This window comes from Tachysurus fulvidraco, unplaced genomic scaffold (genome assembly GCF_022655615.1).
Source record: "Tachysurus fulvidraco isolate hzauxx_2018 unplaced genomic scaffold, HZAU_PFXX_2.0 HiC_scaffold_79_np12, whole genome shotgun sequence".
NCBI lineage: Eukaryota > Metazoa > Chordata > Actinopteri > Siluriformes > Bagridae > Tachysurus > Tachysurus fulvidraco.
The window spans coordinates 1-19,252 of record NW_025926868.1 but is presented as its reverse complement, the minus strand read 5'-3'; the positions used below and the strand labels follow the sequence as shown (position 1 = coordinate 19,252).

The 19,252-nt window shown below is 37.3% G+C and overlaps 4 gene segments (V, D, J or C); all 4 read left to right on the top strand.

Moving 5' to 3' along the window:
• The first annotated feature begins 491 nt into the window (after positions 1-491).
• LOC113640825 lies at positions 492-1,103 on the top strand. The segment is given in 2 exon segments: positions 492-545; positions 652-1,103. Coding segments are annotated over 2 exon segments (414 nt in total).
• Positions 1,104-11,120: 10,017 nt separating this feature from the next.
• On the top strand, positions 11,121-12,534 carry LOC113637515. The segment is given in 3 exon segments: positions 11,121-11,270; positions 11,377-11,697; positions 12,497-12,534. Coding segments are annotated over 3 exon segments (399 nt in total).
• Positions 12,535-14,028: 1,494 nt separating this feature from the next.
• Positions 14,029-14,734, top strand: LOC125140399. The segment is given in 2 exon segments: positions 14,029-14,177; positions 14,265-14,734. Coding segments are annotated over 2 exon segments (513 nt in total).
• Positions 14,735-15,383: 649 nt separating this feature from the next.
• On the top strand, positions 15,384-15,935 carry LOC125140400 (the record flags this gene model as incomplete). The annotated part of the segment is given in 2 exon segments: positions 15,384-15,429; positions 15,525-15,935. Coding segments are annotated over 2 exon segments (360 nt in total), but the record flags the coding sequence as incomplete, so codon positions are not given.
• Between the last annotated feature and the right edge of the window lie 3,317 nt (positions 15,936-19,252).

Below are 19,252 nucleotides of genomic sequence, written 5' to 3'. Positions count from 1 at the left end.
CTTAAGCAGTTGGTAGTGTCAAAAATATATTTGTCTGCAATAAGTAGAGCAGAATGTTCTTCTGGATGTTACAGTGATCCACAGTGATGGACTAAAAAACAACAGATGTAATGAGTAAAGAGCAGTGATGAAGCTGACAGAATTAAACACACATTTAGTCTCACAGGAAGCTAGACATCAGTACAAAAACACAGACTTACTACAGTCACATGACAAACCCACATTTTCACAGTGTGACAGAGTGAGAACTATGGAAACAGTTTAAAATCAGAGGATGAAAGTCATTTACATACTAAATGTAACTTACAGATTCAGTGTTAAATAAATACAAACTAATTTAAACACCAGGGAACATTTTTCACTGTGATTATTGACACGTGTAGAAGATCAGCATAACAATATGTAAATGAATATGTAAAATGTTCTCCTTACAGCTACATATAGAGAAATATCAGCCACGGTCACTGTGGGCTCTGGAGAGTTTAGCACTGCTTTTAGTTATACGATGTTCCTTCCAGTTCTGCTGCTGCTGGCAGCTTCATCCTGTGAGTTTCACTTCACTAATGATCTCAGAGCTGCTAGTAAATTCCTGCAGTTATAACCTACTGTACATAGATTTTTGACTGGAATTGTGACATGTCTTTTTTTCAGATGTGGAATGTGCAGTAGAGCTCACTCAGGACACCTCAGTGATGTTAAAGCCTGGAGATTCTTTAATCCTCAGCTGTAAAGTATCCGGTTACTCAGTTACTGATAACAGCTATGGCACAGCTTGGATTCGACAACCTGCAGGGAAAACTCTGGAATCAATAAACCGCATTTGGGGAGGTGGAGACATTTATCATAAAGAGTCTCTAAAAAGCAAGTTCAGTATTTCTAAAGATGCCTCCAGCAGCACGGTGACACTGAGAGGACAGAACATGCAGACTGAAGACACAGCTGTGTATTACTGCGCTCGTGTAACACACAGTGACACAACAAGCTGCAGTGCTGCACAAAAACCTCATCACAATTCACTTCTTTAATTAAATAATAACTACATTTTACTGAGTTACTAATCCCTACATTCCAAACACTTCCTACATCACTTATAAACTTCTCAAACAATTAGGAATATGTTGAAGGAATATGTGAACATTTAATTAGAAGATAAACAAACTGCAGTGGTTGATATGATGAAGATTTCTGTTAAGACTAGATTTAAGATTAAGATTATTTTTCTGTAACAAAACCTCCCCAAGTGATTTATTCCTTACTTTCTGTCACTGAGCTTTATCCTTCTCAATACAGGAGCAGGAGAAAGCCGTCTGTGTGAAATAAACCATCACCACGTAACCATTCCTACATTTAGGTTTCCTAATGTGTTCCTTAGATGAGTGAGGTGTCTTCTAAAAATGATTCGATTTGGTTCCCTTTCTGATAGAGAAACATTCTGTTGTAGAGATTTACATAGTACCTTATCATCCACTCATCTATCCAGTGAGCAGCGTGTGGTTGTGGGTTGAACATCTCCATAGTGGTGATGGACGCTCCATATTCAAATAGAGTGGTGTATAAACAGCATGTTCTTGTCTGCTCTAGTTTCCAGTGAGCTCTGTGAGAGATAACACTCCCATACACTTTAAACCTGGGTGAAGCAGAACTCAGGGAAGGATGATTTTAGGACAGTGTATTTTATTGCTACTCATTTCATGTATGTTTATGTTTTCATGTGAAGATTATTAGCATTATAATCAGTATAAGAGAACATTACTGAGTTCTATTCTTCTCTTCCAGATTCTTATGGACAGTCCCTGACCTCCTCTGATTCTGTGGTGAAGAGACCTGGAGAGTCGGTCACTCTGTCCTGTACTGTCTCCGGATTCTCAATGGGCAGCTACTACATGCATTGAATCCGTCAGAAACCAGGACAAGGACTTGAGTGGATCGGGAGCATTGACGCTGGCACTGGCACTGCATTCGCTCAGTCTCTACAGGGCCAGTTCTCCATCAATAAAGACACCAATAAAAACTTGCTGTACCTAGAAGTGAAGAGTCTGAAAGCTGAAGACACGGCAGTTTATTACTGTGCAAGAAAGTCACACTGACACAACAGACTCCAGAGCTGTACAAAAACGTACTCAAGCACTTCCTTGTGAGCTGTAAATATTCCCTCAGCAGGAAGCTGCACCCCAGAGACCTTTATTATAAACAACATCATCTATTCACATCCAGCACTCAGATCTTCCTCTTTATTCCTATCTTTTCTAGCATTTAGTAATATTTATAATAATAATCCACATGTTATGTATCACATTAACATTTGACTGGAGGTAAATCAGCTCTAGGACAATGATTGTGATGACTAGTTGGGACTATATACTGTACTATTCATGCTTTTATTCCTCCTGATTGTGATGCCAGCTGCAGGAACACTACAGGTCGATGGTTCATTTCCTGAATTTAGAAACACAGAGTCTGATCAGCAGCACAGAATCTGATGAGAGATCAAACTGAAATGTAGATGTTTACTGCAGCATCACTACTAAAATCTCCTGGAATTAAAAATCACCTGTAGGGGGCAGCAGCTGCTTGTTTTCAAGAAGGATTCATGAATCTATGAAATCTAACAGCTGAAGTGTGTTTATGCAGGGCTGCCAACTCTCACGCATTCAGCGTGAGAATCACGCAATTGACCCAAATCTCATGCACTCACGCCACACCCCAGCAGTAGTAAGGGAAAAAAAATCGCACCGCATTATCTCGCAAAGCAACGCGCAGAGAGACCAGACAGACAGTGTAGTGAGTTTTTTGTTACAATTGTGAGGGAAATACACAATTTATTCCCATACACTGTGCAGTCAGCCATTCTCCCTCCCATCTGCACCGTGTTTATTGTGAACGCAGGCAGGTCAGTGAGTTACAGGGTGCTCCGTGTCTCCATCCAGTTTAGACTAAAGTTGGCCACATATTCATAGATTGGAGTTTCCCGAGTCAATAACTCCTGAGCTAAACGCTTTTATTACACAAATTACACCTCTTTTTCACCATAGTAATGTACAGAGGCAGCTACAACCCAATTTTCCTTTCTACGTGTTGGACAAAATACATAAATCTCTATGTGTGAACACCTAAGAGACAGATTCCAAGGGACCGTCAGCAAAGTGCAAAACCCGAAAAGCGAATACAAAAAAAATCAATAACTTCACTGTAATACACTGTAGTCACCAGCTCACACATCACTGATATCCTGATAATTATACTGTAACACTTACTTGAGGGAAATGTCTTTTTGTTTAATTATTTTTCGTAATGAAAAAAATAACTTCACTGTAATACACTGTACTGTCACCAAATTCAGCTCACACATCACTGATGTCCTGATAGTTACAGTGTATTACAGTGTTATTAATTTTTTTTAATGAAAAATCATAAAAAAATATTTAAATAGTAAATAGTATATAAAGTCATTTCCCCCATGTAAGTGTTGTAGTATAACTATCAGGACATCAGTGATGTGTGATCTGAGTTTGGTGACATTACAGTGTATTACAGTGAAGTTAGTGACTGTTTTTTAGTATTAGCTTATCGGGTTTTGAACTTTGCAGATTGTCCCTTGGAATCTGTCTTTCAGTCATCTGCACATAGAGACTTATGTATTTTGTCCACCAAAGAGGAAAGCTGATTTTGAGGAAAATTGGGTTGTAGCTGCCTCTCTACATTACTACGATAGAAAAGAGGTATTTGTGTAAAAAGAGCTTTTAGCTCAGGAGTTATTGACTCGGGAATCTCTAATCTGTGAATATGCGGCCAACTTAAGTCCAGTTTAGGCTAGTAACTAATAGGCCAATGCTGTTATATAGTTTATATAGAATTAAGTTAGCATTAGCAGAGTTGTTAGTCTTGCATCAATGAGCAGTTATTTTACATAAATTTATTATTAAAAACAGTACAAAAGCATTTCCAGATGACAAATATCTCGACCTGCCTAGTAGTTAATGTTAAATATTCTTTTCTAAGAACAGAATGTCAAGTCAATGACATCCAAATAAATGATTAAGGCTGCAAAATCAGCCACCAGCACTTACAATAGAGCACGTTAATCTGTGAACATGTCAATCACATGTTAATCCTATTTCTGTAAAATGTTTGTGAACGTTAAATGTAATGTAAATCTCCCAAGGAATTCTGTACAGATACCAAATACTTTGACAATCAGTATATACTTAATACACTTGTTAATGCAAGGATTTTGTGTTTGTATTTTTTTCCACACCAAACCAAGCCCCTCCATAAGCCCCTCGCCCATAGCCAAAGCCCCGCCCCCAGAATCTCACTCTAAGCTGAACTCAAAAGTTGGCAGCGATGGTTTATGCAAATTCACCTTGTTATAATAGAAAAACATTCTCTTCATCACCCAAGTTTCAGATTCAGACATGTTCATATTCAGGTTCTTTAATACAACACCAATCTATTCCAAAGTGTTTGTGCAGCTTGCTGAAGTGGATGTCGGTGTAACTCACAATTTAAGTTTACATTATAATTATAATTGTCTGTGTGTTTATGTGCCTCTAGATGTCAGTCTTTGTAAAGAAACTCTCTCAATTTAAACATTCTAATCGTTCTCCAGCTTCATTTAACTCACCAGACAGACATTTGATTATTGTGATTCTGCAAAACTGCTTCAGATTTAACTACAATAATCTGTGTATTTTAGAAATCTTAGAAGTTATCGTTTAGATCAATTATAGCATTAACATTGTGAGAATATTAATATTGTAAGATGTTTACAATGTCAAAGACAGCGTTCCAAATAAAAAAATCTTGTTGAAAGTTGAGTTTATAAACCCACACATCCTCCATCAGATGAATCTCCTCCGCATGATATAAATACATTTCAGATACATTCTCCTCCCATCATCAGCAGATAAACAAATCCAAGTGTCAGAGCTGGATCTCACTCTATTTATATGATGTGATGGTGTCTGTTAAACTTTGGAGAACAGAGAAGACTCCAGTCCAAACAACACACACCATGTTCTCTACATCTCTACTGCTCCTGCTGGCAGCTGCTTCTTGTGAGTGCTTTATCAAATTCATTCATTTACTAGATGAAGAATAAAGGTGCAGCATATATTGTGTGAGATATCACCATGTGTTTTCCTCCACAGATGTGCATGGTGAGGAACTGACTCAGCCTGCTTCCATGACAGTCCAGCCAGGCCAGAGTCTCTCCATCCAGTGCAAGGTTTCATATTCAGTTACGAGCCATTATACAGTTTGGATTCGACAACCTGCAGGAAAAACTCTGCAGTTGATTGGACGCATCTATGCTAATGGGGGAACAGACTACAGTGAGAAACTGAAAAATAAGTTCAGCATCTCCAGAGACACTTCTACTAACACAATAATAATTGGAGGACAGAACATGCAGACTGAAGACACAGCTGTGTATTACTGCGCTCGTGAACCCCACAGTGAGAGGAATAAACAACATCCCTGTACAAAAACTCCTCATTCAGTGTTCACAATAACAGGACACAAGACACAACACTGATCTATCCAAATCTTATAAAATGTAAAATAAATAAATAAGTAAATTAATAAATGAATAATCCACAAATGAGAACAAAGAGATTAAAGTTATTTTTTTTTAATAATTGTAATATAGATTTTAAACCATAATACAAAATCTTTAATGTTACTGCACATGATAAACACTGTAATAATCATATCACTAACACGAACTTATGATAATGTAGGTTGAAGGATTAGTTGCAGTTCCTCTCTGTTACATCCTCATGACTCCCACATGTTTTCTATCATGACGTCATGATGCAAATCCAGACTGCTGTGTGTCCATGCAGTATTTATGTACAGCTGAGTTGAGTGGAGAGATCGAGTCTCATCAACACTCACCATGAAGATCCCACCTCCTTATTCCTGCTACTAATCAGCCTCATAGGTGAGTTCTCATGCAGAATCTGTTGTGAGCCAGCGGCATGCAAGAGATGTTATCAGACACTGGCATGTATGGGATGGAGTTACAATACTCTACATACCTGATACTGGTTTTCTTAATACTGGTTCTCAGCAAATAAATAATAATAAATATCAAGGTACACCACGACCAATTATTAACTTATCCATCAATAGACAGACGGACATAGATAATACAAAGAGAAGGAGAAATAGGGAAAGAAAAGCGAAACGTAAGGGGAATAAACAAAGAAAGATTGATGTAAAAATCCAAAAGGTTGAAGAATTGGTTGAAGAGTTGAACGATTTGAATATGGGTGTTTAAAAGAGGACACCGAGGGATCAGACGCTGTACCTAGACAACTGGAAGAAGATTCCAAAAGAAAAAGAAGACTATAATGCATTATGTGTTATTATGTTTTATTTTCAGAATGTTCAAGAAAAAATCTGAAATGCTTTTCTTTAACTTATAATCATAGATCCTCATGTAATAGAGTTGATTAGATTAATCTTGTGTATTTAACTGTAAACTTTCTTGTAGTACGCTTATAAAGCCTACTGTGTATTACTGAGAGTATCTGCACACAAGTGTTTCAAGGCCTGCTGTTGAAAGTGAAGCCTTCTGTGTATTCATGGGGAGTAATCTGCACGCACAGCGTTTTATAGCTTGCTGTCAAATTCCATATTCTCATATACTCAGTCAGATCTAGATACTCCACAATTTCTATGTATTTCTGTGACACAATGAACACTGAGACTGTCTCTTATAGTCATATTCTTACAGAGGAACCAAAAGGGAAATAAATAACATTTACAGAAAAATGTCAGACTTTAATTAGTGATTACTGAATACATACATTTTACAAAAGTTCCATAACATTAACTGTAACTTTAAACATAAAGAGTTCAATATACAGTAATACCTCAAGATACGAGTTTAATTTATTCTGTGACCTTGCTCATATCTCAATTTGCTCGTATCTCAAAGCAATTTTCCCCATTTAAATTAATTGAAATCCCGTTAATCCGTTCCAGCTCGCAAAATTTAACTCCAGTTGTTTTGTTTATGTGTTTTGAATATGAAAAATGTACAGCACCTGTATTTATAAATGACAAATATTGTATAAAACATACAGTAATAAAAGAGAATGTTAAAAAAAATAAACTGGTTTTACTATAAAGTGGATTATTTACCTTGGAGATCAGACGACTTGAGCTAACGGAAGATGTGCACGGAGGTTGAGGGAGGAGTAAACAGGTGGAGGAGTTAGGAGGAATTTTGTCTCGTACGTTTCACTTTCACTTTCGTTCACTTACTCGCTACTGTACACTCTTAATGCTACTGTACACTTAAATGGAACTTAACTAAACTTCACTAAAATTAACGAACTTAACTGAACTTAATTGCTACAATTTCAGTTTTCTTTACATTAATTTTGCTTAATTTTCTTCATCGCTTTTGTCTTCACTTGTTTTTGCCTTTTTTGTCACTCTTTCCTCACTAACATATCAAGCATCGCGTTATTTCAGGCAGGCCACGTAGTAAGCTGCATCAGCTGCTAATCAGCTGTCCACGAGGCGCACCAATCCGGCACAACTTCCGTAATTTCCCCTCCTTTAAATCCTCGCCTTCGAGCCGCACCTACGCATCACCACTGCTGCGATCCAACACCCTCCTCCGTCCCCGATTCCTCCGGCCAGAACCCATCGCCATCGCCGATCGAATTCTTCACTTATTCGTTGTCTTCCACCCCCCTGTGACATCCCTGTACTCCTCATGCAGTATTAAAATAACAGGACACAAGACACAACACTGATGAATCCGAGTCTAAATGTAAAACAATAATCCCACAAATCATCACAAAAGTTTCAATCTAGTTATTTGTTTAAGATAGTAGTGTTGATTTAAATACATAATATTATATCTTTAACAATGCTGCTCGTCATAATCATATCACTATCCTGAACACAAGAACCTGTTGAATTTTGACAAATAATAATTAAAATTTGTGTGAACATATGTGAAAGTGTGAGAGCATTATTCCATGACTATAGAAATGTAAAAGTTGTTCTGTTATCATGATCCCAATATTCTCAGTCATAGATAATAATCCTCAAAGGTAAATGTATTATTTAATCCTTGATACCTATTTCGACATATGATCTACACATCCTCCATCAGATAAATCTCCTCATCATGACATAAATACATTTCAGATACATGTCAAATAAATTAAATAAAATCTTGAAAATTCTGTATATTCAAGCACATGCAGTAGCAGTCATGATGAAGTGATACATAAAATGCAACTTAATACTAACGCTAATTGTCTAGTATGAATAAATCTGAAAACTACAGACTTGGATAGTGGATTTCTCTTACAAAAACCTTATGAGACATGTTACAGACATCCTCTCAGTGTAACTAGTAAATCATCTCAGTCACACTTATAACATAAAGCATTTTAAAACATAGTCACACAAAGTCATTTTTGATTGTGATGCCAGCTGCAGGAACACTACAGGTCGATGGTTCACTTCCTGAATTTAGAAACACAGAGTTTGTTCAGCAGCACAGAATCTGATGAGAGATCAAACTGAAATGTAGATGTTTACTGCAGCATCACTACTACAAACTCCTCGAATTAAAAATCACCTGTAGGGGGCAGCAGCTGCTTGTTTTCAAGAAGGATTCATGAAACTATGAAATCTAACAGATGAAGTGTGTTTATGCAAATTCACCCTGTTATAATACAAAAAGATCCTCTTGCTCACCCGAAGTTCAGATTCAGACATGTTCATATTCCGGTTCTTTAAATGACTCTGTAAATAAACTGCAGCTCATTTTCCCCATCTGCGTCTGCAGGTTTTATGTGTTCAGGAGTCCAGAAGAGAACAAATGTCTGTGCTCTTATTAATAGAGAACAAAACTACTGGAATTAAAGGTGTAAAGATATATATACTGTAACTAATCATATAATCATTCAGTATCACGAGACAATAATCAGGGTAATGTATTCAGCCACTCGGTCATCATTAGGAAGTGTTTTATTGGGTCAGAGTGCAGGCTCCAGAGTCCATCCCAGTCCTTATTCACCTAAATGGACAATTAATGTAATGTACTGAGTAATGAATCCCTACATTCCAAACACACTGTTATATACTCACAATACAATAATTCCTCCAATAACGTTGATTCAATACACAACACAGAGAGAGGTCTTAGAGGAACAAAAGACGTCCACACATGCTACTGCATCCCATCACCCTGCCTCGAACATCATGCCTCTATGTCTTTAATTCCTTACTCTATGTTTCACTGAGCTCTTATGCTTCTGTTGGAACTTGTTTTAGATAAAGTTCTAGGTCTTCATTTCTTTTAGCAGAAATTAGAAATTATTGTCAATTCAGGACCAAGTTACTGTTGTTTGATGCCTTGTGAGAGCCGTCTGTGTGAACAAGACCATCTTTTACTGCACATTCAGCTTCAAAAAAAGACATGAGATCTAATGAGTAAAGAGAAGTGATGAAGCTGACAGCATGAAACACACCCAGAGTTTTACAGGAAGCTTTTTCTCCTCTCGTCTGTTCCTCTGTGGATGTTTTTATATCTCTAGTGGGTGTGTCATGCAAACCAAATCCTGTGTTTGAACCATTTATGCTGAAACATTCAGCCCAACAACATAGCAGCAGTTTGTGTTCATTTACAGCAGCAGGAATCATTTTAATTCTTTGAGATGGGACTAGGCAGAGTTTTGTGTTACTTTACTCTAGCAATCTTCATTCAATGTTAGTATTATTTATAACATTATATATATATATATTATTCAGTGTAGAAGACAGAAACAGTTAGAGACAGAAACAGTGACTTTCTTCAATGTTTCACCTTCTTAGTTTCTCAGAAAAGAGAGACGACAACACCAGCTAGCAGTCTGTCAGTTGATTAGATGAGATTGTAGTGATGAATTTTAAACTACAATTACATGTTTAATGTGTACTTTTCAAATCTACTGAATAAACCCTGTCATCTCTACATCACATTATAAATGAATTATGATTTATATTGAAAATGACCAGATTACTATCCTGCAGTCCAGTGAATCATTGTTCCTTGTCCAGTGGGATTGACTTTTACATAATTGTAGGAAATGATAAATCTGTATATAGTGATTCCTTTCACCATTTCACTCTTTTTACTGGAATTCATAATGTTAAATTCTTTGTGTGTCCTCTGTAATGTGTAAGCTCTCAGTATCATCACTATTACTTTACAGGCATAAGAAAAGGGCTGCTATCTGAGAGCTGATCTGATGTACAATTGAAAGTGATGTATTTATTATTTATGAAGTATAATATTCACAGGGGGACACGGTGGCTTAGTGGGTAGCACGTTCGCCTCACACCTCCAGGGTCGGGTTTGATTCCGGCCTCTGCCTTGTGTGTGTGGAGTTTGCATGTTCTCCCCGTGCCTCGGGGGTTTCCTCCGGGTACTCCGGTTTCCTCCCCTGTCCAAAGACATGCATGGTAGGCATCTCTGGGAAATTGTCCGTAGTGTGTGAGTGTGTGAGTGAATGAGAGTGTGTGTGTGCCCTGTGATGGGTTGGCACTCCGTCCAGGGTGTATCCTGCCTTGATGCACGATGACGCCTGAGATAGGCACAGGCTCTCCGTGACACGAGAAGTTCGGATAAGCGGTAGAAAATGAGTGAGAGAGAGTAATATTCACAGACTGCAAATTTGTAAGTGTGTTTTTTAGAAAGTGTTCACCTTAAGCAGTTGGTAGTGTCAAAAATATATTTGTCTGCAATAAGTAGAGCAGAATGTTCTTCTGGATGTTACAGTGATCCACAGTGATGGACTAAAAAGACACCAGAAGTAATGAGTAAAGAGCAGTGATGAAGCTGACAGCATGAAACACACATTTAGTCTCACAGGAAGCTAGACATCAGTACAAAAACACAGACTTACTACAGTCACATGACAAACCAACATTTTCACAGTGTGACAGAGTGAAAACTAAGGAAACAGTTTAAAATCAGAGGATGAAAGTCATTTACATACTAAATGTAACTTACAGATTCAGTGTTAAATAAATACAAACTAATTTAAACACCAGGGAACATTTTTCACTGTGATTATTGACACCTGTAGAAGACCAGCATAACAATATGCAAATGAATATGTAAAATGTTCCCCTTACAGCTACATATAGAGAAATAACAGCCACGGTCACTGTGGGCTCTGGAGAGTTTAGCACTGCTTTTAGTTATACGATGTTCCTTCCAGTTCTGCTGCTGCTGGCAGCTTCATCCTGTGAGTTTCACTTCACTAATGATCTCAGAGCTGCTAGTAAATTCCTGCAGTTATAACCTACTGTACATAGATTTTTGACTGGAATTGTGACATGTCTTTTTTTCAGATGTGGAATGTGCAGTAGAGCTCACTCAGGACACCTCAGTGATGTTAAAGCCTGGAGATTCTTTAATCCTCAGCTGTAAAGTATCCGGTTACTCACTTACTGATAACAGCTACGCCACAGCTTGGATTCGCCAACCTGCAGGGAAAACTCTGGAATGGATAAACAACATTTGGGGGGGTGGAAGCACGTATCATAAAGAGTCTCTAAAAAGCAAGTTCAGTATTTCTAAAGATGCCTCCAGCAGCACGGTGACACTGAGAGGACAGAACATGCAGACTGAAGACACAGCTGTGTATTACTGCGCCCGTGTAACACACAGTGACACAACAAGCTGCAGTGCTGAATTTAGAAACACAGAGTCTGTCGAGGCTACAAACTCCTGGAATTAAAAATCACCTGTAGGGGGCAGCAGCTGCTTGTTTTCAAGAAGGATTCATAAAACTATGAAATCTAACAGCTGAAGTGTGTTTATGCAAATTCACCCTGTAATAATACAAAAACATCCTCTTGCTCACACGGAGTTCAGATTCAGACATGTTCATATTCCGGTTCTTTAAATGACTCTGTAAATAAACTGCAGCTCATTTTCCCCATCTGCGTCTGCAGGTTTTATGTGTTCAGGAGTCCAGAAGAGAACAAATGTCTGTGCTCTTATTAGTAGAGAACAAAACTACTGGAATTAGAGGTGTAAGGATATATATACTGTAACTAATCATATAATCATTCAGTATCACAAGACAATAATCAGGGTAATGTATTCAGTCACTCGGTCATCATTAGGAAGTGTTTTATTGGGTCAGAGTGCAGGCTCCAGAGTCCATCCCAGGAACACTGAGCGTACATTCTGGTCATGTTACACATTCACACACTCATTCACACCGAGGGGCAATTTAGAGAAGACGAGTCACCTGCTTCACTCCTGATTCCATTTCTTAAAGCAGATTATTCTAGACTTTTGATTAAGAAAGAAGAAGAAGAATAAAGAATAGTTTCAATGTCTATCTGTTGTGATATTAGATTTCAGCTTTCTCTTCTGCTCACTAGAGATTACAAATCTTCTTTAGGATTTAAAAACACCTGATCTAGAATCTTCTCAGCTCTTTCTCTCTGGATTCGTCAGATAAAGCCTCTAGAGGGTTTCAGCCTATACCAGAATGAAGGTCATGTTCGGTTACACGGTTTGTTTACAGTGTTCAGTGTAGTTCAGGAAAGTGTTAATTACATCACAACACATTCATATCATTATTAATAAGAGGTTTTTCTGCAGCAAAAAAATAAAATAAAATGAAATAATAATAATAATAATAATAATAATAATAATAATAATAATAAACAGCTGAATTATTTTCACATTAAATTGATATGGAGATGAAACGGGGTGTGAGTGTGATTAACAGCTGCAGAGCTGCACTCAACACAGCAATGTTTTGTCTGAAACACATGATGTTTTTATATCTCTAGTGGGTGTGTCATGCAAACCAAATCCTGTGTTTGAACCATTTATGCTGAAACATTCAGCCCAACAACATAGCAGCAGTTTGTGTTCATTTACAGCAGCAGGAATCATTTTAATTCTTTGAGATGGGACTAGGCAGAGTTTTGTGTTACTTTACTCTAGCAATCTTCATTCAATGTTAGTATTATTTATTACATCATTTAAAAAAACATTTAAAATTATTTTTTAATGTTAATTCCTACCTTTGAATATTCTTCTATTGCAGATTCCTGCAGTCAGACACTGATCGAGTCTGATCCTGTGACCATCAAACCTGATCAGTCTCATAAACTGACCTGCACAGCATCTGGATTAGACATTAGTGGCTCCTGGATGGCTTGGATCAGACAGGCACCTGGAAAAGGGCTGGAATGGGTTGCAAGCATCTACAGTAGTAGTAACATAAATTACTCCAGTGCTGTTAAGGGCCGCTTCACCATCTCCAGAGACGACAGTAAGAAGCAGGTGTATCTGCAGATGAACAGCATGAGGACAGAAGACACTGCAGTTTATTACTGCGCCCGTGACACACAGTGATACTTCCCCTTAGACATCAGTACAAAAACACAGACTTACTATAGACACATGACAAGATCACAGTGTCTGGACATTTATACTGATATAATATTTATTTAATTTACCTGAATATATCTAATATTTATTGACTATATTTCACATTGTGACAAACTGTCTACAAACTGTTATAGAAAGGATATTATTTACATTGACATTATTTATTGTCCTGTGTCAACCAAGTGAGGATGAGTGTGTGTGTGTGTGTGTGTGTGTGATTCTGTTGTTTTGTAAAGCTGCTTTGAAGCAATGTACATTGTTAAATGTGCTAAAAAAACAAATTGAATTGAATTGACAGACTGAGAACCGAGGAAGTAGATTTTCATTTTTAAATTATCATTGAGACGAATATTGATTTCCCAATTAACTAATTAATTAAACCAAATGATTTAACTATGTTACTGCTGATATTGTATCTGAGTGTTTTCTCTCTTTTAAACCATTCTGATAAAAAATATATATTTTCATTGTTGGTCCATGTGAAAGTTTACTAACAGCCAGAACATTATAATCTTCTGTATCTGCACCTGTAGGGGGCGGCAGCTGCTTGTTTTTGAGAAGGATTCATGAAACTATGAAATCTAACAGCTGAAGTGTGTTTATGCAAATTCACCGTTATAAAAAAACAGCCTCTTGCTCACCCGAAGTTTGTGTCACACGACTGAATCAAAGAGCATGATGATGGGGCTGAAGGTCACTCAGTACTACATCTTTGTTATAATGTTAACCAAAGGTACCTGAGACTTCTGTACTGTATATTTATTCCCTCAGAATAACTTGACTGTGTTTATGATGATGTTTGTTATGTTTTATCTGCTAGGTGTCAGCAGTGATGAGATCAGACTGGACCAGTCTCCTGCTGTGGTAAAGAGACCTGGAGAAACTGTGAAGATCTCCTGTAAGATAAATGGATATTCAATGACAAGCAGCTACATACACTGGATCAGACAGAAACCAGGGAAAGCTCTGGAATGGCTTGGCAGGATGGATACAGGCAATAATGCAGCAATATATGCAGAGTCTGTGAAGAACCAGCTCACCTTTACAGAAGACGTCTCTGCAAGCACACAGTACTTAGAGGCCAAGAGTCTGAGGACAGAGGACACTGCGCTTTATTACTGCGCCCGACAAGCCACAGTGACTGGAGCTGAGGAAGCAGCTGTACAAAAACCAGACACACATTTTCACAGAGTTTATTTTGAACAAGTCACATGTCCTGTTATCATTTATCTACTTTCTATGTTTATTAAAGGGCTCATTAACATTTTGTTTTAAAGCCTGTAATGTTTTATTGAAGTGTTAAATATGTTTCTGCAGCATTCAGACTCTCTAAAGGCCAAGTGACACCATTTCTGTTCCCCATAATAGCTGTACCTCTATTAATAGCTAATAATAATAGCTGAACAGCTTCAGCCATGTTCATATTCACCTTCTCATAACAGAAAGTAGGAAATTTGCAGACATGAGAATCATTTCTGTGTTAATGTAATTCTCTAGAGTGCAGCCTACACATGACTGATAACCACATAAAGGATCGTTTATCTAATTATTATCATTTTCATGGATTATGGTGGAGATTCAGATTAATTTATGGGAACTGGAAATAGATCAGTTTTCAATCTGACCTTCACAGGAAGCGTTAATTACATCACAACACGTTCATATCATTATTAATAATAACAAACAGCTGAATTATTTTCCACATTAAATTGATATGGAGATGAAACGGGGTGTGAGTGTGATTAACAGCTGCAGAGCTGCACTCAACACAGCAATGTTTTGTCTGAAACACATGATGTTTTTATATCTCTAGTGGGTGTGTCATGCAAACCAAATCCTGTGTTTGAACCATTTATGCTGAAACATTCAGCCCAACAACATAGCAGCAGCTTGTGTTCATTTACAGCAGCAGGAACCATTTTAATTCTTTGAGATGGGACTAGGCAGAGTTTTGTGTTACTTTACTCTAGCAATCCTCATTCAATGTTAGTATTATTCATTTCATATAGAGACACGATTTAACATTTTTCTATTTTTCTTCTTTTTTTACTTTAACACCTATGTTTGTGTGTTCTTGCAGATTCCTGCAGTCAGACACTGATCGAGTCTGATCCAGTGATCATCAAACCTGATCAGTCTCATAAACTGACCTGCACAGCATCTGGATTAGACATTAGTAGCCATTACTTGGCTTGGATCAGACAGGCGCCTGGAAAAGGGCTAGAATGGCTTGCAAGCATCTACAGTGGCAGTAGTCCCATATATTACTCCAGTGCTATTAAGGGCCGCTTCACCATCTCCAGAGACGACAGTAAGAAGCAGGTGTATCTGCAGATGAACAGCAAGAGGACAGAAGACACTGCAGTTTATTACTGCGCCCGTGACACACAGTGATACTTCCCCTTAGACATCAGTACAAAAACACAGACTTACCATTGACACATGAAAAGATCACAGTCTGTTACAAACAATATTACAAAATTTAAACTTTAATTTTAATTTCTTTTCTTTTTTAAAGCTGCTTTGAGAAAATATCCATTGTTAAATGTGTTATATAAATAAAGTGAATTAAATTGACAGATTAAAAACTATGGAAGTAGATGTTCACAAATCTGGGGAAAAAATTCATATTAATTTCCCTATTAATTGATTTGGTTAAACCAAATGATTTACTATGTTACTGCTGATACTGAATCTGAGTGTGTTCTCTCCTTTAAACCTTTCTGATAAAAAAATACTCCAAGTCTGAATTCCTACTTACTTTATTTTCATTGTTGGTCCATGTGAAAGTTTTTTTTTATTAGCAGCAAGAACTTATAATATTTTCTATCTGCATCTGTAGGGGGCAGCAGCTGCTTGTTTTTGTGAAGGATTCATGAAACTATGAAATCTAACAGCTGAAGCGTGTTTATGCAAATTCACCCTGTTAAAAAAAAACCAAAAAAAAAAACCCTCTTGCTCACAGGACTGAATCAAAGACACCTGGATGTAACCCTAAAGTGGGCGTGGCCTAAACTAATTATCATGAATGAAAATATAAATAAACTATTCTATGCTCCTGGAAAAAATGGAAAAAGCCCACAGGTAGAAATAACAGCTCTGTCAGCATGCTGTATTAATGTGGATCTGACTGTTCCTCAAACCAACAAACTAGTAGACATCCCAGTCCCAATACACACTGTAATACACACATCACAGTCCCAATATACACTGTAATACACACATCCCAGTCCCAATACACACTGTAATACACACATCCCAGTCCCAATACACACTGTAATACACACATCCCAGTCCCAATACACACTGTAATACACACATCCCAGTCCCAATACACACTGTAATACACACATCACTGACCCAATATAAACTGTAATACACACATCCCAGTCCCAATAAACACCGTAATACACACATCACAGTCCCAATATACACTGTAATTCACACATCCCAGTCCCAATAAACACTGTAATACACACATCCCAGTCCCAGTACACACTGTAACACACATTGAAGTCCCAATACACACTGTAATACACACAACCCAAATCACACTGTAATAAAGACACCACAATTACAATAAACACTATAACACACACATCATACTAGTAATAAACACTGTAACACACACCCCAGTCCCAGTACACACTGTAACACACACACCATAGTATAAAACATAATGTCCTAATACAGACTGTAACACACACATCACAGTCCCAATACACACTTTCATACAAAAACCCCAGTGTTAAGAGGGTAAGTAGCAGCCAGGTGTTGCTAATGTAATGCAAGTGATAAATTGTTCACTAGCAAATGTGACTTATAATATCTCTATAAAAACAGAAGTTTTGTTAGTTTCCTTTGTTGGATCATTCAGCTGTGTGAAAAATAACAGCAACAATGAAAGACATCAATAGTTATCTTACAGAATCTGTATATCACTCTGGAAAGTATTATAAGGTCATTTCTCAAGAATTTGAATTACTATAGAATTTAATAGTCTGTACTTTCTATTTAGCTGGACTGTATTACATCACACCCATTTTATAACTTGTATAACACACTTATTAGCATAAACTACTTATCATTTGTAAATACACAAAGTTCAGAAATAAAAACTTCAGTCATTCTTTATGTTCATGGTGGCAGTTTAATGATGAAAATCACAATTTTAAATCAATCGTAAGCATGACAATTGAAGAAAAAGAGTTCAAAGAGAAAGAGTTTATAAACCCACACATCCTTCTTTAAATACATTTCAGATACTTTCTCCTCCCATCATCAGCAGATAAACAAATCCAAGTGTCAGAGCTGGATCTCACTCTATTTATATGATGTGATGGTGTCTGTTAAACTTGGAGAACAGAGAAGACTCCAGTCCAAACAACACACACCATGTTCTCTACATCTCTACTGCTCCTGCTGGCAGCTGCTTCTTGTGAGTGCTTTATCAAATTCATTCATTTACTAGATGAAGAATAAAGGTGCAGCATATATTGTGTGAGATATCACCATGTGTTTTCCTCCACAGATGTGCATGGTGAGGAACTGACTCAGCCTGCTTCCATGACAGTCCAGCCAGGCCAGAGTCTCTCCATCCAGTGCAAGGTTTCATATTCAGTTACGAGCTATTATACAGCTTGGATTCGACAACCTGCAGGAAAAACTCTGGAGTGGATTGGACGCATCCACAGTGGTGGGAGTACAGACTACAGTGAGAAACTGAAAAATAAGTTCAGCATCTCCAGAGACACTTCTACTAACACAATAACAATTGGAGGACAGAACATGCAGACTGAAGACACAGCTGTGTATTACTGCGCTCGAAGACCACAGTGTGAGGAATAAACAACGTCCCTGTACAAAAACTCCTTATTCAGTGTTCACAATAACAGGACACAAGAGACAACACTGATGTATACAAATCTCATAAAATGTAAAATAAATAAATAAATAAATAATCCATAAATGAGAACAAAGAGATTAAAGTTAGTTAAAGTTATTTTTTAAATAATTCAAATTTTTTAAATTATTTTTATTTTTAACGTTACTGCACATGATAAACACTGTAATAATCATAATAATCATATCACTCACAAGAACTTATGATGATGTAGGTTGAAGGATTAGTCGCTATTCCTCTCTGTTACATCATCATTACTCCCATGTTTTCTATCATGACATCATGATGCAAATCCAGACTGCTGTGTGTCCATGCAGTATTTATGTGCAGCTGAGCTGAGTGGAGAGATCGAGTCTCATCAACACTCACCATGAAGATCCCACTCTCCTTATTCCTGCTACTAATCAGCCTCATAAGTGAGTTCTCATGCTGAATCCCAAATATATTAGACATTAGTTTTCTTTTTAGTTACATAAATGTTTTTTTTTCTTCTGTATCACGTATTCGGTGTCAGAGTCTTGAGTCTATTCCAACTGGTTCAGTGGTGAAAAATCCAGGAGAAACTCTGAGTCTTTCCTGTAAAGGATCTGGGTTTAACTTTGGTGGCTATGGCATGCACTGGATCAGACAACAAGCTGGAAAAGCTCTATAATGGATTGGGATTATCTGGTATGATGCCAGTAAAACAATATATACCAAAGACATTGAGGTATGTTTAGAAATTACCAGAGACAACTCCAAAAACATAGTGTATCTGCAGATGAGTGGTTTGAGTGCCTTTGAGTGACTGGTTTAAGTTTATTACTGTGCTGCATATCATAGTGGTACAAACATGTTAATCAGCTGTACAAAATCCTCCTCCAGATGCAGTAAAAGAGAAAAATGCTTTCAATATACAAGGCATC